This window comes from Gallus gallus, chromosome 20 (genome assembly GCF_016699485.2).
Source record: "Gallus gallus isolate bGalGal1 chromosome 20, bGalGal1.mat.broiler.GRCg7b, whole genome shotgun sequence".
NCBI lineage: Eukaryota > Metazoa > Chordata > Aves > Galliformes > Phasianidae > Gallus > Gallus gallus.
Window position 1 is genome coordinate 14167857 of NC_052551.1, and position 23268 is coordinate 14191124.

The 23268-nt window shown below is 37.8% G+C and overlaps 1 protein-coding gene across 8 annotated transcripts; it reads right to left on the reverse strand.

The window, feature by feature from the left end:
- Positions 1 to 165: 165 nt before the first annotated feature.
- On the reverse strand, positions 166 to 22726 carry SLC9A8 (solute carrier family 9 member A8). 8 transcript variants are annotated; one of them, XM_015296413.4, is made up of 17 exons: positions 22675 to 22726; positions 22304 to 22482; positions 19205 to 19285; positions 16049 to 16107; positions 15610 to 15693; positions 14601 to 14702; positions 13873 to 13907; positions 12718 to 12861; positions 10657 to 10795; positions 8926 to 9031; positions 5964 to 6080; positions 5450 to 5532; positions 4517 to 4552; positions 3834 to 3945; positions 3198 to 3418; positions 1982 to 2128; positions 166 to 970 (listed from the first exon to the last, which is right to left on the reverse strand). In XM_015296413.4, exons 1-17 carry the CDS (start codon positions 22680 to 22682, stop codon positions 863 to 865), a joined length of 1761 nt encoding a protein of 586 aa, XP_015151899.1. In that variant the 5' UTR covers positions 22683 to 22726; the 3' UTR covers positions 166 to 862. The 8 variants fall into 8 exon arrangements, with proteins under 8 accessions (XP_015151899.1, XP_015151900.1, NP_001034364.2 ...); XM_015296414.4 differs by lacking the exon at positions 5964 to 6080; NM_001039275.3 differs by lacking the exon at positions 4517 to 4552.
- Positions 22727 to 23268: the final 542 nt, after the last annotated feature.

Here is a 23268-nt window from a genome sequence, read left to right on the forward strand (position 1 = left end):
GAAACCAACTGCAACTGCCTTTAGCAAAATAAAAAAGCGTTATGGAACTGCATTTGAAAATGCAGTTTTAATGTCATACTATCCCCCCCTCTTGCAAGTCATGCCTAATCCACAGTAATCATTATGATGACATCTCAGAATATAAAAATAAAACATCCCATTAAATAGATACCAAGACAATTTTATATGACAGAAATACAGAGGTACTAATTCTTCTTTGTGTACAGCATCTGCTATTTGTCAAGGTAATGATCTTCTCTGGATTCAAAATGTGCAAGTCTGTGGCCTTCTATGCCCCCGAGGCAGGGGAGGTTGGAACTGGATGATCTCTAAGGTCTCTTCGAACCCAAATCATTCTTTGATCCTGTAAGTCTTATAAATCATGAATTTATTCCAGCCAGATTCCCTTACTAGTGCTGAAACAAACACATAGCTTAAACTGTCAAGCCTCTCCATGTGAATCGGTACATATTTTAAAAGAAAAAAAAACAAGCTGCAACTCATCCTATTTTGCAGTCATACGATGGCTCTGTACTTCAAACACTCACAGCAGGCTTTATAATAGGACCCACATTAAACAACGTTATTATTTCATGGCAGATGTTTCCAGTTTTTTCATAGGCTGCATTAAATTTGCTGTGATGTAAAATCCAAAAAGTTCTTCATTCAGTCCAGAGTCTGACACTTAAGGGCCTCAGTCATTGGCTAGTAATACCAAGCAGAGTAGATCCGCTTTTTGATGTTTAAACATATAGAACAAGATATGCCCAAAATCAGAAGCTTTTGTGCAGTTACGCTCTTAATACTTAAATTCACTTTCTAAAGTCTAATGATAAACTCCCTGTGCTCCTCCCTCGGTCTGCTAGAGCAGCTCTTGCTCATCATCTTCAGAGCCCGAGGGTCCTTGCCGTACCTCTTCATACCATTTGTTTGTCAGAGTTTTCATCTGTATGCGCCCATGATGCAAGTCCTAAGGCACAAGAAAACATTGTCACTGAGCCATAACACAACTTGTTTGTCAGAGAGCAAAACAGAATGATGAGTTAAGTGTACTCCTCATGAAATAATCTGCTTCTGGTCTCTAAGTGTACAAAACACGTCAAATGCTCCATCAGCCATCAATTACTTCCAGGGACGATACTTATGAGAGAGATTTTTCTTTGTTTTCTACAGTCTTCCTCTGTGGATTTCAACAATTCCAGAGCTGTCTAGAAGGCATGTTTTTGAATCTCACTCTTCTCAACATGTTCCCAGAGACAGCAGAAAGCTTGTGACCTGCTTTGGCAGTTCATATACTTTTCTATCAGCCTGTGTTATTGGCTACCAATTACAAATCAAATGCAATTTCTTGATTTCCTGATTCACTCCTTGTTTTGCAAAAGAAAAAAAAAAAACCCTTTGGCTTTTGTGAAAGAGTGCTTAAAGTGTTCTTTTTAAAGTACAAAATATCAGAAAAATTATATGTTTGAGCAGACTAAGAAAATGGAATATACATACTTTACACAAAATCTTCAATCTCACGGCAAAAATGCTTAATTCAAATTAGACAGGGAAAAAACAGTGAATTATGTAGACAAGGAATATCAGGCTTCTAAGGCCTGGAGTAAAAATGGCACAGTATTCATATCTCTCAGAGCTACCCAGTGTTAAGCTATGTGTTCAGCCAGGTGTCATTTTGCATTTACAGCTTCAGAGTCTTCACCTCATAATGAAAAAAATCTAAAAAATGAAGGTTGCAATCTTTGTCCATAATTCCAAGCAAAAAGCTGTGCTCGGCAGAAAAATCCATTTAATCCAACCAGCAATTTTACAGTGCAGCTTTTAATTACAGCTGCTCTACATGTGCACAAGTAAGGCATTAGATGGCTCACTACCCCTTGTGTAGAAGTTGTATAGTTGCACTGTGACCTTTGAATGGTACAGCGTGAAATGAGAGCCAACTCTACCACAGTTTTGCTTAAAGAAAACAAGAAAGACTTACTTCTTGTGTGAGTCTTCTGGTGAAGAAAGGATTCAAATATTTAGCATCAAGCCACATAAACCCTTTGAGGTCTTGGCGTTTTATGTACTGGGCTTCATATTCCTCCTCTGTGAGCTCTGATAAATGCTCAGATTCTATGGTATTTCCCTAGAAATATCACAGGTATTGCAATAACCTGAGAAAAAAGGCAGTTTATTTCCTCCCACTTGTTTCACCCCCTTCTGCTGTCCCCCTTTTCACAGTCAATTCCTATGCCAGAACAAAAGGAAAAAAAAATCACCTCAGCCTACCAGGGCTTACAGCTGCACAAATCTGTCCAACTGTTGATTCCCAGAGTCACCTTCATTTTTCATGCCAAAAGGCTTAAAATACTCTATAGTTTTCTACTGCTGTTATTGCTAAGAAGGGATTTCTAGTGTGCAAGCTTCTTCTTATGATCTGGGCAATGAGTATATATAGCAAACAACGCTTTTGTGTCATCATCTCACTGCAAAAAAAAACCCTATATTAGAGCATACCACATTACCTGCACTTTTTCTATACACATCTGCCTCCATAGACAGAGTAAGCTAATTCTGAAAGCTACAAACTTTATAAAGCCTCATCCCATGAGAAGCTGTTTTTCTGATCCACAAAACAATTCTCTGCATGCATTGTTGTATGGTTCGGGACCAAAAGAGGAAAATACTTAAATGATACTTCATGTACTCCTGTCTTCAGCAGATGAGTTTTCAGACTGGACTTTAGTTTTCTTCAGCATTTCTGATTATTTTAAGGCCAGAATCTGCCTTAAAATAAAATCCAGACACAGTGGTGCTGTTGTTACCACTTTCTTGAGGCCTTTGCTTTGACTTTTTCAAAATAATTCCTATCTGCCTTCTATTATTAATTCCTGACTCACAATATACTAGTTACTTTCTGTCTGTGGGCGACTCAATCTATCCTGTAACATCTGCTTTACATTTTAAGCTTACTTTAATTTGTATGGGTTCATTTATAATTAGAATGAGTTAAGAGACAAAGCTTCTCACCCCTATGTCTAAGCAGTTACTTGTGTACATGCTAACCAAGCTCGTTGGGATACTTTAAAATGCTACTACTTCGTTTTTTTCTACCATGCTTCCATTAATTTTGTTTTACTTTTTAGTAAAAAGATATCATACTAGTCTTCTTTGAAAATGAAAAAAATAATTATGTGAATAAAACAACAACATACCATTTTCTCCGTCTTGCTAAGGTTAACGTCCTTTTTGTTCCTCTTGCGTGCTTTAGAGTCTTCAATGTCAATCAGTCTGATAAGGGGCATAGTTCCTCCTCCCAGCAGCAAAACTGTGAACAGCACTATGATGATTGTAGTTGTCCCAATGAGCTGACGCTTCTCTATTGGTTCCAAGCCCAAATGGAGGCTGAGTGCATATGGAATTGCACCACGTAAACCTGCAGAGAGAAGAATAAATCAGTGAAGAGTGAATCAGCACCAATGCTGGTCTCTAGCACCCTGTTAATTCAACAGGAATCCTCCACTTTCAAGATTTTTACGATCCTATACCGTGTTCACTTATCTGTTACTTGGTTATCATCTTAAAATGAATCAGAGGTATTTCTTTTCAAACTGAGCTGTTTGATCTTTAGAAAACTGGATTCTTTGAAGAAAAGTTTTAGTTGGGATCTATACTGCATTGTTTTCTAAAACAAAAGGGAAAGAGAACATACCAATTGCATTTGGGTTTGAGAATGGTGCAAATGTTCAGTTTTCCAAGGGTGGAAAACCAGTTCCTCCCAAAACAGTCCACACAAGGAAAGAGAGATAAAACATTTTTTCCAGTCCTCCATAGTTTGAGTTGTAACTTACCACTAAACCACATGATAAACATCATTTTAGGTGTGATTTTATGATCACGGAAAAAGTTGAGTAGGTAGGAAAGGGGGAAAATATTCACTGCTCTACCAAACAGAACAAGTACCTGAAAAACAAAAACCAAAGCAAAAGACCACCTGATGTGTTACGGTCACATAGGCCCAAATTGCATTGCATTTAGCTTGTACAAGCTAACAGTAATACACCCTTCCCACCCAGAAGTCTCATAAATAGGTGTGCTCCTAAATCATCAAAAAAACCCACAAATCTGTCAGCATTAGTTAGTTTAAACATTTTGTCTGCTTAACTGAATTTAAACCAGATTCGTCACTGACTAGACTCTATTTTACTTCTGATAAATAAATGAAACCCAGAAGGCATTCCAGGGAGACCAAGAATTATTTTGGGTATATGTTTCCCTCAGTTCAGCTCCTTTAATTGTTCTTTTGGCACAGCTGCTAACAGTCAAAGCAGTGTTTCTATTGCCTTCCATGGACCAGTTCCTCAGAGAAAATGGCCAGAAGCCAAACAAATAGCATGCAATTCAGTTCCTCAGCACTTTACTGGATACAGCTGTAAAATACACCACACATCTAAGCAACAAAAAAGTACTATTGCTTTAATGACAGATAGTCAATGAATACAGTGAAAATTAACTCAGAAAAACGGTTACTCACAATGGTGCTGCTTTGTAAGCTCCACAACAAACATACCTTGACAAGGTAAATATACTAGAATTAGTCAGCAGGATTCTTGAAGGCCTCTGCTGTTTTCCTTTATGAATCACCCCAAAATTATTCAATTTGCATTACGGCTGTGAGGGCAATGCTAGAAGGAAGTGTCACACCTTAGATATATATTAGTTAAGGAAGTTGGGTACATATGTGTAATGCACTGAGAGCAGTTCTCCATGCGGATAAAATTATCTGTATATTGTAGAAAACAATTCTTTCCTTGGACCATGGGCTAAAACAAACTAGTGTGCATTGAGGTACGTGACTAGAAATTTCCCTCTTTCCAATCTGCAAAGAGAATGCATTTTTCATGTTTTGGTTAAATAATGACAATAGCAAACTACGTAGGTAAGTTCCATGTGAAACAAAAGCTACTCTGAAATACAAAATGAAGGAATTGAGAATAGAGTCAAAGAATGAACAGACATTAAAGAAGTTTTGAGAAAGTACTACCTCTGAAGAAGGGGAGCTCACAGTGAAGTAGTAATACGTGGACTAAATTCACACAAATCCTTCATACGATGCTAAAAATGCATAGAAACTCAGGATTGTTTTCCTGAGGGAAATGACTTCTGAGATTATTTTAATAAATCAAAATAAGCAGGGTTCTTTTCCTTATTAGTACTCAAAATAACAGTAAACTGTAACCCCTTAAACCAGGACGATGTATACATACACCACAGTGCTAAGAACAGAAAGAGTAACTTCATGCTATCAGTAAGAATTAACTTCATGCAATAAATACAATTATAATAGTGTATTCCGTAAAAAACTATAAAACCTAACAAATAGCTTAAAATATTTTAAGTGCAAGGTTTTATTTTTCTCCACAAACACACAGAAAAGCACCTAAACATTTTTGAAAGAAATACCTACTATGCACCAGATGACGAAGGACATCTCAAACTTGTGAGGAAAACTAAAAATCGACAGGCCAAGAAATGCAAAAACACACGTTTCTGAAAAAGAGAAGTTGCACTTTAAATATACAGTTCTGTAAAACCTTTTGTATTCCCATTGTAAGTTACTATATATGGTGCAGAAAACAAGTATTTCCTGACTTTCCAACACACAAAAAAAACCCAGTCCTTTTGCAGAAGAACATAGGAGTCAGAGATCTCTCCTGGGTTATCAGCCTTGTTGCAAATCTTAGCAGGAGCCTGCAGGATGGGAGGTGTAGATTTACTGGATGTTTTATCCAGTACATCAGGAAAGGTGACTTTTGACTGCCTTCCAGCATCCACTACTAGGTAGCCTTCTCTTAAAGACATGTACCACTAACATATGAACAGCAGGAGGAAAACTGACATCTCTCCTGCTACCCTTGGAACCACCATTTTAGGCAAATCAATTTTTAAACTATATTAGATACACTGTAGGTAGCACATACCACACATGAAAGCAACCGTTCTCAATGTCTGCTGCATTAATATCTGTGTAACAGGGGAGAGGTTATGGTGTGTATAGTGGGACATCACGATGCCAGAGAATAGGATTGCCATGATACCTGTAAATAAAATGCAGTAATCAAATACAGATTAACTTGTAAACTGAAAGTAGCGTGTGCTTACACTCTATACTAACACAAAAGCTTTTGAAGCAATGAGTGAGGTTTCTCTTACCGCTGATATTCACACTGATTTCATTCTGCTGGATATATTAAATACTAGGAGGTCCAAAACAGGTCAATTGCAAGCTAATATAAATCCCTGTAGTCACTGCTTTCCCACAGAAGTGAAGGAAATAAACTTGTTTCTTGAAAGGTTTTCCTGCCTTTCACTCTACTAACAGGCAGACAGGTGTGATCAAAAAAAGGAGTAAGAACAATTTGAGAGCAGCGGGGCTAGAGGACTGTATGATTTCATTTTCCCAGAAAAGTAATTCATCCCTACCTGCTGATCAGTCAGTCCCAATCACTCCACCAGAAGCAGAATGAGACCAACAGGGCCTGGGTTGAATCCATTTCCAGTATGGTATACCAAGTCATTAAAAGTTAAGGAGGAATAGCACCACACAGGTGTACTTACAGTTTGTTATCAGTCTAAGAACAAGAAAAGCTATTGAGATTTGAGAATTCTGAGCAGAAATGTCCTTTTACAAGATACAACCTGATGCATAAGGCCTTAAGGAATGCTACTGTGCAGAATGTCCATTGCTTCCAACTGACAGGACACCAAAGTAGCTACTACAGGTTATTTCAGAGAGTAAAAATAGCCATCAGTTATGGGAAAATTTACCACTATATAGTTGAGTTGCCTAACAACACGCACAGTTTGGACAGATGTACAGCAACTGGTACCACAGGCATGAAGAGCCGTCTCAGATTTCACTGTATTCTTGCATCTTTGATTTGTGTCAGCAGTTTTTCCATCTACCTTGCTTCACCGTGCTGGGTAACTTATGGAAATAATCTGAATTTCAACCTACTTCTCTAACTGCTCTGGACACATCACAGATACTGTCAATTGTTCACTATTCATAGGGAGCTAGATATCTTAAAGGAAGTTTTAAACATCTTCATGTTTGCTGCATAGACTTGCATCTGAGTAGAATATCATTTGAGATGGTAGTGAGAATTGTGCAAATATAGCAATATACTTCAAGAACAACTACAGTACTTCTTGTCACAGAACTGATCAAAAATCAACAATGTAACTCAGAAGAAATCAGCTACAACGCAAATCTCAAGAGGACAGGATGACATTTGGTAGTATGCCTAGTTAGCCCAAACCACAGAAAATATAAAGGACCAAAATTACTTGGCTAGAGCTATGTGTCCAGGGTGGCCCAGATTAACAAAACTGGAAGGATGAGACTAGCCAAGGTAGAGTGAGAATAATCCTTTGTTTCAAATGGAGGTGACATAAGGCCTGCTAAATTTGTTATTTCTTGAGAATTCGTTCTTGAAGATGCTTGAGTGAATCAGAGTCTTCACAAATAAAATGACACAGAGCCTCCAATATCCCAAGACCATCTGATTAGGAATGCTACTACTTCTTCACTGTATACCAGTGTATGTATGTTTGTTATATAATGCAACAGCACAAATTCTGTAATATTTATTATTGTTCTTTAAATTCAGAAACAGTGTAAAGTAGAAGTAGAAAAGGCCATGTGCTGAGATATTCCAGCATGATCTTTTCACAAGGAAAAATCTCTGTTTATAGCAACATAAGCGTTTCAGTACATCAAAGTGTTTGCTAATATTTCAGATAATTTCTTTACCCCTGTGTATGTGCTCCTTGTCTATACACACAGAACCATTCTAGATGCAAGTGGGCAGAATGGAATGTTTGCATTAGCATTATATATCTCAGTTGTGTAAATACCATGATTTCATGCCATATCTTCATACATAATAAAAAAAAAGTCAACAACAACAAAACAAAAATCCCTTGGTATCAGTGAAGGTATGCTGATAAATATTGCTATAGGCCCACTCCAAAATATTTACAGAAGCATGCACGCATATTTTCAGAAAATCAGAAACACTGATTTCATACCTGCAGACTGTTTATAAAAAAAATTTCACAAACTTATGTTCTCACCATACACACTAAGTTGTAGAGCAAATATCTTTTAATGAACTTAAAAATATACCAGTATGTTAAAAAAAACAAAAATAAAAAAAGGAACCAAGCAGGTTCCTATGAATTACATTAACTATTGCATCCCTTCCCACCTTCCTTTGAGAAATGAGACAGGGAACTGACTATCCCTTCCCACCTTCCTTTGAGAAATGAGACAGGGAACTGACTATCTTTAAAAAAAAAAAAAAAAAAACACTTAAGTCACCAGAGGTCAGAAATGATGGTCGTGCAGCAGAACTGGAACCCTGTCTCTCTACTCAATTCTACAAAATAATGGAAAAAGTTCACCTGTAAACCTCTTCTCCTGGCCCTCAGCAAATTTCTGCCAAGTGTTCAGAGATATATACCTGCAATACTCATTGGTTGGTCTCAGCTGACTTATCCAATGGCACAGAAGAATGTGCAGAAAGACAGCTACAGGGTAGTAGGTTAGACATTACCTAAGTTAGCTAATGGAGCCAAACTCTGCAGCATGCAGATGAAATCTTTCTTCTGTGGTAGGCAGAGATAACTGGAGAGAATACTACTATTTATGTTGGATAAGCTAATTCCTATGAAAACTAAATTATCTTTTCTATGCATCCGTAACATTTAATAAAAAATATTTCCCTGAAGTAAGGCAAGGTCAAAATTAAGAGCACAGATTAAATGAGAAAACATTAAAAAAAAACAAACAACAACAAAATAGAGGCTCTCTTAGACACAGATAACAAATACTCAAAACTTACCAGAGAATTTGCAAATAATTGTTTTGCTACTCACCTGAGAGTGAGATACCTTCTGCAAGTCCATAAGGAAGGTAAGCAAAGATAATCATCATTCCAAACTCTAGAGAGGGTGTCTTTCTTAAATCAATGTGCTTTAGCACGTGCACACAAAAATGTTATGGAAAAGGTAAGCAAAAATCTTTCTTTAGATTTTTTTTAACTTATATAGTTCCATTATAAAACAATGGGGTGCTTAATGTTAATGTAATGTATCTGCTGAATATCTAACAAAGCCAACAAGTTGCCCCATGGCTCAAGCATGTAAAGATTAGTAATTTCTTACAAGGGGGGGGTTTATAGACTTCTACGAGCTGTAGATTTTATCAGAATAGACAGACTTAGAGAAGTTCTTCTACTATGCTACCTATACAATACTGACAGCAGCATGCCGAACATCCAGAAGGGATCTTTCTCTACACATTCAGTCTTTGAAATTTCTTCAAAACTATTGTAAATATGCCACAGAGAACTGTTAAGTAACTACTAAAGGCTTTCCAAAAAACAGAGTAGAGGTATGAAACAACAAAGTAAAATAGTAGGTTGGTTGTGTTTTTTTTTTTTTTTTTTTTTTAAACACATAACATACTTTTCATATTTAAGGTATTTAAAACTTACTTTACATTTGTAAGTCATAAGTGTGGACATTAGACTAGGGTAGCAATTTGGCTTTGTGTTATCTGCACTAAAATTCAGAGGCTAATACACCTGTGACATGGATGTTCACAGGAAGAATATAGTCATGAACCAGCAACAACCTTCAATTGTGTTTATTTGCTGGCAACTACTAAGAGATTTCTTTTGCTACATTGAAATTTTGCACATTTGTGGGAAATCTAATATTCTGAGGCACAAAACCTGTAATAAGGCAAATGAGCTGCTTTTTCCTTTGTCTTGGTATCATTCACGTATCAGTGAAAGAAATATTAAGCATCTGTCATCCTCTTTTGTTGTGATATATGGAGTGATTTAAAAGTTCATGGAATCAGGCTAATGAACCAGAAGAAGAAACATGTCTGTATTTAATCAGACACTCTGTTCTTGTTATTTACAAACAAGGTGCTTAACAGTATGTTCCAGATGACATGAGTAGCTGTTGCATGAGCCTAGAACAAAAAATTACCTACAGTAAATGCAGTGTTAACATTAAAGCAAGCTCTCAGCAAGAGTGCCCAACTTAAACAAACATCCCTCCTTATCTCAGCAGAGAAGCTTCTGGGTTATTTAGCAACCAGTTCATGCAAGTGGAAAGGGCAAAATAAAACCCAATATGAAACCAAATAGAACAGTATCCATCTTCAGCTAACCGAATACATACAGACAAATGAGCTGGTCTGACTCAAAAGCCATTGGGAAAAGAAGCATTTTTTAAAATTTTTTAACTAACTGTTTTATATATGTAAATAAGGAGCTATGTTTGTTTCAATACTGAAACTGAATTAATTTATTTTGAATTTACAAAACAATGACCATATTTTATTACACTCCGCTGCACATAATATAAGCTACTATACAGCATTTCAGACCTTAATTATGTTCATAAAAATCTAATGCAACTTAACGTATACCCATGCTCGATAATGTAAGAATAAAATAAGCATGAGAAATCCTCAACCAACAAAATGGTCTTTATTAAAAAATATCCCCTAAGGAATGCAGGAGAATATGGGAGAGGAAACACCACTTGAATGTTGGAGTTCATCAATTTATATGTGTTAAAAAAGGATATTAATGCGGAAATAAGGCCAGTAAGTGTTCCAAGTGCTGCAGAGCCAAAGAACATCTTAAGAAAGTATCCCAGCGCCTGTAGAAAAGTTTGCCATCCACTTACATCTGACATATTTTCTCTTGTCAAACCTTCTGCAGTGCTGGATATAATAAAAAATAATAATACAAAAAAAGTAGTTGTAAATTGTAAGCCTTGATTCAAAAAAAACAACAGCTTTTGGGAACAACAAAAAAGACTTTATTTCTTTGTTGCTACCACTCTAAAAAGGCTTTTACTGTGATACATATAGCAAGAGGAACGTCAAAAGATGTTACATCAAATCTTATCATAATCCCCAGAGGGAAAGCTACTTCTGCTAACAATCTGGAAATCCAAAATTGCTCTCCTAAGGAATTCTCAGATTGGTGTAAATAGGCTATGACAATGCCCAATATTACATAACAGTTTTCAAACTTTGAAAGCTCGTTTTGCCATGGTAGAAACTCTGGGTATGAAAGAGGAAAGGCAGATCATATGATCCTCAGAGAAGAACAAATGAACAGGGACATCTCTCATCAAGTACTTTGGTGTGAGTAAGAGTTGAGAAGGTCACTGGAGGAAAACAAAGAACTGCTTAAGAGGAAAGAGATGAAATGTCTTTGAATTTCACGAACATATTTCATAGATTTTGATAAAAAAAAAAAGATGTAGTTTCTAACTAATGTTCCATTTGACTGCTCGTACTCTTGATGGTCTTCCATAGAGATCGTGGCCATATTTAAAGCTATTAGTTAATTGAAAAACGACACCGCTCCTCCTGTCACTACCTGCCCTTATTAAAAGTCCGTCCCCAGCTTTCCTGTAGGCCCCTTCAGGTACTCTAAGGCTGCTATAAGGTCCCCCCAAAGCCTTCTCTTCTGCAGGTTGAAGAGCCCCAACTCTCTCAGTCTGTCCCCGTAGGAGAGATGCTCCATTCCTGCGATCATCTTTGTGGCCCTCCTCTGGACCCTCTTCAAAAGCTCAATATCCTTCTTGTGTTGGGGGCTCTAGAACTGGATACAGTACTCAAGATGGGGTCTCAGAAGAGCAGAGTTGAGAGGCAGAATCACCTCCCTTAACCTGCTGGTCATGCTTCTCTTAATGCAACTCAGGATACAGTTGGCTTTCTGGGTTGCAACTGCACACTGCTGGTTCATGTTGAGTCTTTCATCAGCTGACACTCCAAAATCCCTTTCTTCAGAGCTGCTCTCAAGGCATCCTCTGCCCAGCCTGTATTTGTGCTTGGGATTGCCCCGGCCCAGCTGTGGGACCTTGCACTTGGCCTTGCAGAACTTCATGAGGTTGGCATGTACCCACCTCTCAAGCCTGTCCAGGACCCTCTGGATGGCATCCCTTCCCTTTAGTGTGTCAACCACACTGCTCAGCTTGGCATCATCTGCAAACTTGCTGAGGGTGCACTCGATCCCACTGTCCATGTCATCTCCAAAGACGTTAAATAACACCAGTCCCACCACAGATCCCTGAAGAACACCACTCATCACCAGTCTCTACTTGGGCTCTGAGCTGTTGACCACAACCCTAGGTGCAACCACCACGGGTAAAGGATAAATCAATTTCCTCTTTCTCTGTGAGAGCTCCAACACACATAAAACTAAGTTCCTACTGCATGGATGTTAATGTAAGCCTACGGATTGAAATGTGATTCTGGACAGAAGCCAATGATAAAGGAGATAAAACTGAAAATTTGGCAAGATAAATATTTTCATGCAAGCCTGAAAGGATCCACGTTGGTTTTCTGTTGCCAAGATCCTAAGACGGAAAGATAGCTGATAAACTTGCAGTTAAAAAACAGTAATCTGGGGTCGGTTTGATGAGGCACTGAGGGAGTTGCAAAAAGACAGCCATTTGTTTTCTTCTGCCTATGCAGTTTGCATTACAGATCTCTTTTAGCATTATACCAAAAACACATTATTTGTTCCAAAAGTGGATGGAAGAATTCCCATACATTTCAGTACCCAATTAAGAGTAAAAAGAGTGACCGCTCATTCCACACATCTGTAGCACATTTGAAAACACACTTACTTGGTCAAGACGATAGAGACTGCATCATTGAGAATGCTTTCTCCAAAAACCAACATGTTAAGTACAGGATCCACATTGAGGGCATTGAAAATGGCAATGGTAGCCACAGGATCAACTGCGGATATTAAGGAGCCAAACGCAAAACTGGGAGAACATAAAACAACAAAAAAGAAAAGTAGATGAAAGAAAAAAATACATACCTAGTAAGCTCACATTAACAGTTAGTAACAAATACGTCTCAGTGTTTACACATAGTGAAAAGTCACGCTCTCTTCCCATGAATAAGAAATTGAAGTGAGAAAAGAGATTATTTTATTTTTCAAAGGGAAAAGTTGTTGTCCAGATGGAAGAGAAGTTTGAGAAACACATATCTCCCAGCTCTCAACAAGTACCAATGCCTTACTACCATTAAGTTAGAAAAAACAAGACACCGCCTAAACTATATATCACACATGCATAGTGTTACTCTGTTTAGGAGTATTAAAAAGCAACATTAAATGGAACAGCTATAAGATAGACAACACAAAAGCAATGGGACTGCTCAGCTGCATAAAAATCAAGCACTGGTACCAATAATGAAGGTTTCTGTTGTTCGTGCATGTTTTACTTGTCTCACTTCCTGCCTGCCATTTGACTTAATTATAGATTTTAACCAAAAACTCTTGTACTTGGCTTAACAATGAATACAGGAACAAAAAAAGCAATTAATATAGGAATGAACTCTAATTAACCGTAGGGAGTTATGAATCTGAATAGATTTTTTTTGTCAAGTTCTTGACAAATCTATACGACTGATACTGAAAAACTCATTATCCCTTTTGAGACCCTATTTGGACAAGGAAGTTCCTTTTTCATGTACTATTAATCATGCCAACAAATCAAAGTTTACATATTTTCACTTTAAGGGTTGATTAAAAAACAGTATGTTTCCTATTTGGAAAATTAACTGAGCATAAGGATACTATTTGGAAATAAGAGTATCAGAATAGAGTTTAGAAGTATCTGATCTATTTGTTGGTGTAATGTACAATACTGAATATAAGCAACCCAAACTGAAACCTGAAGAGCTGGCCAACGACAGTACATTTTCCCTACACAGCATTATCTTGATGAGTGCTTCAGTTCACATACTGCACCATTTCTCCAAGAGCTTACCTGTCTGTCATGTTGAGTTTATAAATTACATCAGCCTGAAAGAATGGGCAAAAAAAAAAAAAAACCCACAATCAACTGTGTTTTGCTGCTAGTTTTACAAATTAAAGTATTAATCAAATCTTAAGCTTATTTCTTACAAAAAAAACTAATTACATCACAAGTACTCATCATAGATCATAGTAATTATGTTACCTAACACTACCCTGTTAAATTCTGGTCACTCAGAAACAGGAAAGGCCAGATGAAACTGGAACAGATACAAGTAAGTAAAAGAACTAAGGCATTCACAGGAATGGGAATGCAAGAGGCAAAGATAAAAGCAAGGACTATCTGGCTTAACTGAATGAAGTCTCAGAGAATACATAATCATCTATACTTGTAGCTAATGAAAGAGGAAACACCAAAGCAGAGAAGTTAAAGAAAGCTGTCAACAGAAGAACAAGTAAAAGTGGAAATTAGAATATGGCTGTTAGAGAAGGCACGTTCTGGTACAGCCTTGTAATGGGAAGATCAAGTTATTAATAGAAAGTAAAACTCAGTTCAAGTCTTAATTGATTCTAACATGAAAAACATAAGGGATTATATAACACTGCCTCTGCGTTAGCATGATAGCAGAGAGACAGACTTCATGATCCAAGAATTTACTTTCACTGGTGTTTATCTGTTCATAAAAAATGGACTTTCAATAAGTTGGATAAATGTAAGTGCTTCACAGTAGTTATTCTTACCTGGCCCAGGAAATAAATTCCTCCACCTACTATGAAAGCTGATATTGCTGTGCCAAATACAGAAAATAGTGTGATGGAGCCTATGTTTTGAAAAAAATTGCCCTGGAACACAGTAACAGTAAATAAATTAGTGAAAATGAACTGAGGCAAAAGTCATGTTTCATGTTGGTGTGTAAATTAGATTCTGATTCACAGCTGGGTTACAAAGATGATAAATTTCACTAGCTTGGTTTCAGCTATCCCAGGACAGGGCATATCTGCTCTCTCAAGGACAACTTTGGATACCCTGGGCACCACCTCAGTGTGGTAATGGAACAGCCAACCAAATCCTAGATGACCAGTTGAATATTCACAAGCACTTGTACACACTGCTCATTTGACAGAGCTGAAAATTAATCTACCTGCTGTAGAAAGGGCATGAAAGAAAAAGGCTTTTAAACAACCCAATAGCTCGTTCACCTCTTAGTTTGCAATTCTGAATGAGAAACATCTTCAGTGACAGTAGCGATTCATGTCATTACTATCACCCTTGGCTTCCTCCTTCTTCTGCAGTACAGTTTAAATAGAAAGACAGCACACAGGGCGGCCAAGAGCTGTTTTTGCCAGAACTAGCACCATGAGAAATGTTCATGGAAACACAGCTTCACAGGCAGAGTGAAAACATTTTCACTTTTCCCCTTCTTTACATATGGAGCAACCCCACCTTTCCCACTTCTGATCCCACTCCTTCCCAGTGTTTCTTCTTCACATCAGCCCTTATACAGCCCAGTGAGGTAAGGAACCTCTTCAACCAAGGAGAACAACTTCTGTTCAATACCTGTCACCTTGCCAACATTCATTTAACATTCTCTGCATTCTGGGTTGAAGAAGCCTAAATTCTGCATTCTTAGTTGCCTGACAACGAACATGGTAGAATTTAGTGCAATTATTCTAGATTTCACTATGATAATTGAAAGCAGGATCTGTTCCAAACAAGACCTCAGCACGTGAGTGACTGCCAAGGGCTCACCTTGTGCAGTGAATATCCAGATTCAAAAATAATAGGTGGAAGCAAAAGCAGAAAAAACATATTTGGACGAAACATTTCTTCTTCCTGCAAAACAAAAAAATGAAGCATAATTTGAAGGATATTGGGATTATTAAAATAACATCAAACCTTCACAAATAGGATATTATTAAAAAAAACACCTATTGGAAAATGAAAATTGCATTAACCTTTCTCATTTCTTAGCACAAAAATAAAAGGCTGCATAATAGTAAACTATTCCAGGGCTACTTCTTTAATTACTTTTTACTTATTTGGTTGTATTATTATTTTAAAAACTCCAAATAGAGCATAAAATACTGAATTTTGGAAATTACAGCAAAAGAAATTAATATTACTAACAGTCTTATATTAAATATTTTAATTGCAGAACAGTCCTTAAAATTAACTGCTTCAAATATACCTTCCAGTTGGCCAGCTTCTGGGCCTCTATGATTTTTATAAAAGCTCCCATAATGATACCTAGGAAAGAACAAGATAACATTCTTAAATAATCACAAAACATATCACTGTTCCCATTAACTCAGTCAACAAGATTTTAAAAGTATAAACAAGGCAAAACATAAAGCAGCAAGTCTTTCATTCCTAAAGCACAAAACACTTCTGGGTCTGATGTAAGTTTCTGGTATGTTATGTAACTACATAACTTCCCTACACAAAAGATTGTCACTTGAGATATCTAAATACTGACCATGCTTATTGAGAGTGCTGTGTTCACTGTTATAAAGGTAACAGGGTTAACTCCTCAAAATGACTTTTCATCTAAAATGCATTCAAACAAAATGTGCCCCTTCTTTCTAAAGAACCACAGAATCATAGAATGGCCTGGGCTGAAAAGGACCACAGTGATCATTGAGTTTCAACCCCCCTGCTATGTGCAAGGTCGCTAACCAATCATGCAGTTATTAGTTCAATCTCTGTGCAATAGCACATGTTCATGTCATTTAATGCTATGTGCAGCATTAATCAGGTTCAGCGAAGTCAAAGACTTCTCTACAGAAGTGAATTTTATCTAAATGAAATCATAGCACTTACTGACATTGAAATAGGCAACAAATTCTGAGCAGATTGGAGACAGTCAGAACTGTTTCCCAAATAATTACATATATGTAGAAATACTAACCGGAGTATAGAATAATTTTATGAAGGGTGCATCAAACTCATTGATTGGAGGCTACTGTGATCTTTTTCTCCCCCACGCATTTTCAAACAGATAAGTCAAAACTGCAAATTAACAAGGTCTCTTCTGGAAGTCAAGACAATAATTCTTAGCCTGTCATCATTTGCTTTCAAGGAGTCAGGAGGAATCTGCCTTTAGTCAGATTCCAGATCTTTGTTTCTGTATTATTTTTATTATTTACAAAATGAAGGTTTAATAATCAAATGTCGAGGCACAGAAGTGGAATAAACTGAACAAAAGGTAAGAAGCAGCTGAGAAGCTTTAAGTATTGTTTTCCTGTAACTCATACGTTTTTTAATCTCCTATGCTGTAACTATCAAACAGTCTTACAAACAACATCACACAGATTACTGCCGGTGAATGCATATGCACACAAAGTCATGAAGTTTAAACCTTCTTTCATACAGAAATGTGTGAAGGCATTGGTCCCAGAGGACAGAAATAATTATTCAGTGAAATAGTTTATATGGAAAGAGCAAAACTTGAATGAAGGAACTCAAAGGTCTGCTCTTCTCTGAAGGAGGGCAGAATGCAGATACAGCTACTTGCATGCCATTTAAATACAAGTTCTGAGCTCAGAAAGTACTTTCATTACTTATCAATATTAAATGGGAAAAAACAAAACACCCAAAAAACCCAACCAGGATTTATACACTTAAAGGCACAGATTTCAAGTATATTTTCCAACAAACTCAGTATTTTATGAAACAGCACTGACAAATCTCACATAAAAATGTGTTTTGAGGGAATTTAAAGGAAAGGAGATTTAAACTCACTTCTAACAGAAGGGGAAGAGCTCCAGTGCAACTGTGGGAAATCAGGCTCCAGGGAGTAGGCAAATCACAGTCTGTGGGCTATGGGTTGAGGACTTAACTGAAGAGACAGTTAAGTCCTTCGGAAATCTTTCAAGACACTGGAAGATGCACCATACAAAACATCTCACCTGCCTATGGCAGTAGGTAAGGAGTGGAAGAAGTTTATTAATAATGAATGAAAATACTGTATGGTTCCTATGGGGATGAAGAAGTTAGGATGACCTGCAGCAGCTCTGATCGAAGCATAAATACACATGAAGTCTGACAGATGCTGCTATTAAAAAGACGAGATGTGTGTACAATACTATCACTATAATAGATTTCTCAGAGGTGTTTTTCAGCTGCATAGACATATTAAATTTCAAACATGACCATGTAAGTCTTTAAGCTTAAGCACCTTCTATTATGCAGCTAATGTGATGTGATCTGCATTAGATAGAGTTAACTAAAATTAAGGGGGTTATATCTTGGGTAAAATATATTTTTCTTTCTTTTAAGTAACAGCTCTAAGATCTTATCAATCTAGCATGCAAGATGCCAGAAGATTCCTGTTTTCCAGAAGGTAGAAGATTCTTACAAGTATAAGAAAGCTTATTTCCTCCTAATGTGAAATTGTGTGAAAACACAGTTAAGAGATATGACAGAAGAAGGTACCAAAATTTACAGCAGGCAAACTCAAGAGAAAGACAAAAAATTAACTGCTCAACAAATATTACATTCCTCCATGCTATGTTAGGATTACAGCTACGCATCTTTTTTGTGCTGTATTTTCAGAATGGCTGTCAATGAAACTCACTACTACTAGAAGCAAAAACTATTTCCTGGAGCTAATTAAACTAGGTTCTTTAAACATTACATTAGATGTTATGAGCAGAAAATAATCAATGTATTTGGACTGATATATTCCTCATTTACACATTTATAAGTCGGAAGTAACAGTATAGAAGTGAGTGAAACTATCATAAAATAAAATCGCAGGCTTAGGAATGCTCCAAATTTAACTCAGATTAGGCAAGCACTTGATCATTATTAAGAATGCCATTCTTTTATCTCGTGTCATAGGAAGAGTTCTTGTCATTGTTCTATAAGGACAGTTAAGTATCAGGCAGAGTGATAATTAAATATCTAGTAGCCCAGGGCAAGTTTTCAGGATACAATTACACTCCCCAACTAGATCAAATCACATATACAGATATAATCCTACTGAAACTAAAACAAATGCATATAGCATTTGAAAAAGAAGGCCAGAGTGTGGCTGCCATGGAGTCCTGCAGTGCCTTTTCCCACACTGCAGAGGCAAGAACAGAAGTTGTTGCTAAAGTACCTACGTAGGGACATTCCTATAATGCCCATGCGTCATTTTACTGTGCCAGTCTCTGTATACATGCTTATTTCTTGATTCTTTTTCCTATCAATTTAATTCCTTGAGTTAGTTGTTTTCTTCACTGCATTCACTTTGCTGCTTTTCCAGGGATAACTGACACAGAGTTGAACATTATTCAATTACATAATACTGACTGCCCCTAAATTAACATACCAAAACAAAACTGTCATGGTTACTCACCTAAAGAAACAACAGCTACACTTTCTGGTAAAAAATGAAGTCGGTATTTTATCAGTAAATGCACCAATATGATGCAGATAGCTGTGAAAGAATGAAAAAAAAAAGTAGAAAATTTAGAAGTTGTAGCAGAAAATAAACTTTTAAGTAGTATTTCAAAAATACATGCAGAATTTTTTTTCTAGTGATTTAGTCGGAATCCACTGATGGAAGTAATCCAAACTTAGGTTTCTAATTCTCACCAGAGCACTTAAATTAATCTACAAGTGAGAGAAAATAACAAAGATAATTTTATGCCCTAAAATTTACTTTTTAAAAAATACTACTATCACTACCTTTTAAAGCTGATTCAGCTTACAAGAAATTTTTTTCTGAATATAGATGTGAAAAAGGACAGTCATACAGAATACACTGTTTTAATACCTACCTCTTTTTTAAACATCTGTATATTTTTGGAGTAAAAAAATACATGCACACATACACATAACTGCAATACTATAGTGTGATGGAAAGTACCACGATTATAGCAGAGATACAGAAACAAAGGAAAAGCGCTGCTTACCTTTGGAAGGCCCCAGGTAGGCAAGGATCTCTGACAAGAGATGCCCTCGCCTCCACTGCCAACCTTTAAATGAGGTCTGGGAAGGGGTGGATCCTGGCTCCAGCCCTTCCATCACTCAGGTACAATGCATGCACCTGAGCTTCCCTGGGTTGGCCCTGCCTTCCCACCAGGTGCTCCATCGCTGCTTCAGGCCATGACTCAGCATTTCCACTACAATAACCCCGATCAAAATTTCAAAGCTACACATTTCCACATCTGACTCTCTTTAAGGAGATGGACTTTACTCAAATAGATAATCAAAATATTAGAAAAATTTACACTGGAAGAGATATCACAAGGTAATCTAGTCCAGCCTACTCAAAACAGTGATAATTTAAAAATCAAGTACGTTATCTAGGGTGTTGTTCGGCCAAGTAGGGAAGCCTTCCAAAGCAAAGATGTTCTATCTCCTCTGGATGCAAGTTCCAATTCTACAACAGTTTCATGGCTGCTTTTTGACGTTTTGGACACAAAAGTCTGGTTCTATATTCTCTATTGCTCATGAATAGTAGGGCTATGAGGTGGCAATATGGGTAACTGCTTAAATACCTCTCAGTACAGAGATCATCCAAGTTCTTATCCAAAACAGCAGAGATATTTACCAGTGGGCACTGCTAAAAGTTACTCCAGTATAGCAAGGGCCAGTATATAAAAATAGAAAAAAAACATTGACTTGTAGTTAAAAACTGAAAATTTTAATCTGATGAGACAGCTACTTATTCAACATTCAGTTCTGTAGTATGGTAATGTATTTCATCCATAGGAAATAAAGTCTCCCACATGTTGAAACCAGCACAATTCTTCTCCTGTTTTAATCAAGTTCAAGAAAATCTGACAAAGAAATTCCATCTGGCCTGCACATCTGCAATACGCGTATTTTATTCTAATCATTAACAAATATTTCAGCAGTAACCTGAGATATAAACTATTACTGCTTACATTAGTGTTATATTATTATTTATTATTATTACTACTATTACTACACAGCTTTGAATAGATCTGCTTCTGAGTCTACTCCACTTCAGAACATTTTAAAAGCTTTTTTACTGCTCATGACATCCAGAGGTAACAGTATTGTACATTTATTTTCATCCTTCCTACACTCTTAGATGAGAGATTATGAATGGGAAAAGCTATAAACAATAAGCTTTCATACAGTTTTCTATTTTGTTCAGGCAATTCATCTATCCTGAGGGTGAAGCTTTCAAGATTCATCAAGCTATCACATAGGCATAAACAGGGTGAAAGACAGTCAAAAAAATCACAGCTCTGTTCATAAGTCCTAGGAATAAAATTTTATTACAAATGACCCTTTTAAAATCTATGAGGTGCACATATTCAGAAATTTTATTTTAACCTTGCAAGTTTTTGGATCTACTGCATTTTGCTTTGGCTTTACTTTTGTTTTTATTCAAATTCTTATATGCCATTGACCATAGGGAAAACATTAACCCTCCCTGAAAACAGATATTTTAGAAATGGGTAGATGCTTTTTTTTTTTTTTTTTTTTTGCTGCATTTAGTAACAGTAATTTGTAGGGGAAAGAAACAAAAAAGTATTTATTTTTTTATTCCCCAAAACTATTTTAAGAAGTTTTTGCATTGCTATCAACTCCGCAGCCGTTTTCTTTTTTTTCCCCTCTTGCTACAAGAAAGAGTGATCACTTTGAAGACTTTGAAGAGCCCAAAGAAAGGGCTCTCTCAGCATAGCTTTACTTAGGAAAAACCAAGTATACATACACACAAAAGAAAACAGAAACTTAACTGTCTGTGAAAGTGTGAAAGTTCCGTTATTGTTACAGTTTTGACTACAACACTGCTCGAAGCAGACTGTAGGACAGCTGCGTTCTACTAAGGAAATGAAAGATGACAGCCTAGGCTTACAGAAAAGTTGGGTGTGCACCTGCCATTCAGAATGCCTGTGTGTGTGTGTGTGTGTGTGTGTATATAAAAAAGGTGTGTAACAACGTTAACATAATTATGGCAATCTGCAGGCAACCATGCACTTGTAAGAATGTTAGAAACCTAGGAGACAGAAGAAATAGATGCTGACTTTAGCACATGAGCATGTAAATCCCACAGTATGATATTGCCTTATGTAACAAAGTGTCTGAGCACAGTCTAGAAGTAATCAAAATTGAAATCTCTCTTCAAAGACAGATCCAAGCATCATGAAGCATTCTGACAGCATCATGCCCACAGATTAACACAAACCACACACTTGATTAGGAATGTGAAGCCAATTAAACATTGTTTGCACTTTGAGATCAATGTGAAAAGGTCTGCAGTGGTTCTCAGTTTTCCATGGGTTTGGGCAGGTCAGTTAGTCAAAGGTATATATATACCCAACTCTTCTAAATCCCTGTGCCTGTACAATACTCCATTTCACTGACAGAAAACCGGAGGAGAAACAGAACAGCATGATTTTTAAAGTCAGCCTATATCCTCCTATGTAAAGCATGCTTAAGAGTGAATAAAAAAAACTTTCAGTTCATCATTCACCTAATACAAGAAGACTAAAAAAAATGGTCATGCCACTGGATTGCTCCTCTTGCTGTGCCTGGACTCCAGTCTGAACGGGAAGAATGGGTTTGGCAGGTGTAGGCATCACAAGCTTGGTGGTAGCAGCCAGAGTGGTGCCGAGGGTGACATTGATGACCTCATGGGATGCGTTTGCAAACCTGTCGGGATGACGCAGTAAGTGATTACGCAGCGCAGCACCACCACCGAGGCTCCGGGCCGCATGTGCCCCAGTGCCCCCCAGGGCCATCCCCTTCCGCGGGCAGTACGTTCCCTCAGCACCCCGCGGGACCCCACTGGCAGGCCCCAGCACAGGAGACCCGTCCCCGCTGCCCGACCGCAACATCACTCACTCCGCCATCTTGCTGCCCGCCGTCCGAAACCACGCTCGTGAGGGACCGCCCCAGACGCAGCCGCTTCCGGGGTTCTCGTGGACACACTAGCTAGCATCTCTCCAAACTCTATGGTAGGAAGGGAAGTGATCCGTGCATATGGGGCAGCTGCCCATACGAGGAGCGGTTGTCACGTGATACTGGGGGTGGGTGCGCGGGCTACGTCGACGTCCGTTGTCTGCTGCGTAGCGACGCTGTGACGTTGCACCCTTGAGCTGTACCGCGAGGTCAGCTGCGTACAGCGTTCCTGGGTGCCCCCGTGTCTCGCGGGGCTGGCGTTGAACCTGGCACTGTTCTGCTACGACCATGTGACGCCTCGGCCTTCAGTCGCCATCTTGTAGTGCTCCGTGTCCTTCAGCCATGGGCCCTGGCGTCACAATTGCTTGACACCTGCTGACCAGTGCCCAGCTAGTCCCTGAGCAGGGGCAGCTCCCACAGCTGGCTTCCCTTTATTGTTCAGCGTGACACCATAATATGTGGGATATCCTTTTGGAAAGTTGGGATCAGCTATTCTAGCTATGTGGCCCCAGCTCCATGTGCCCCACCAGTCCCCCG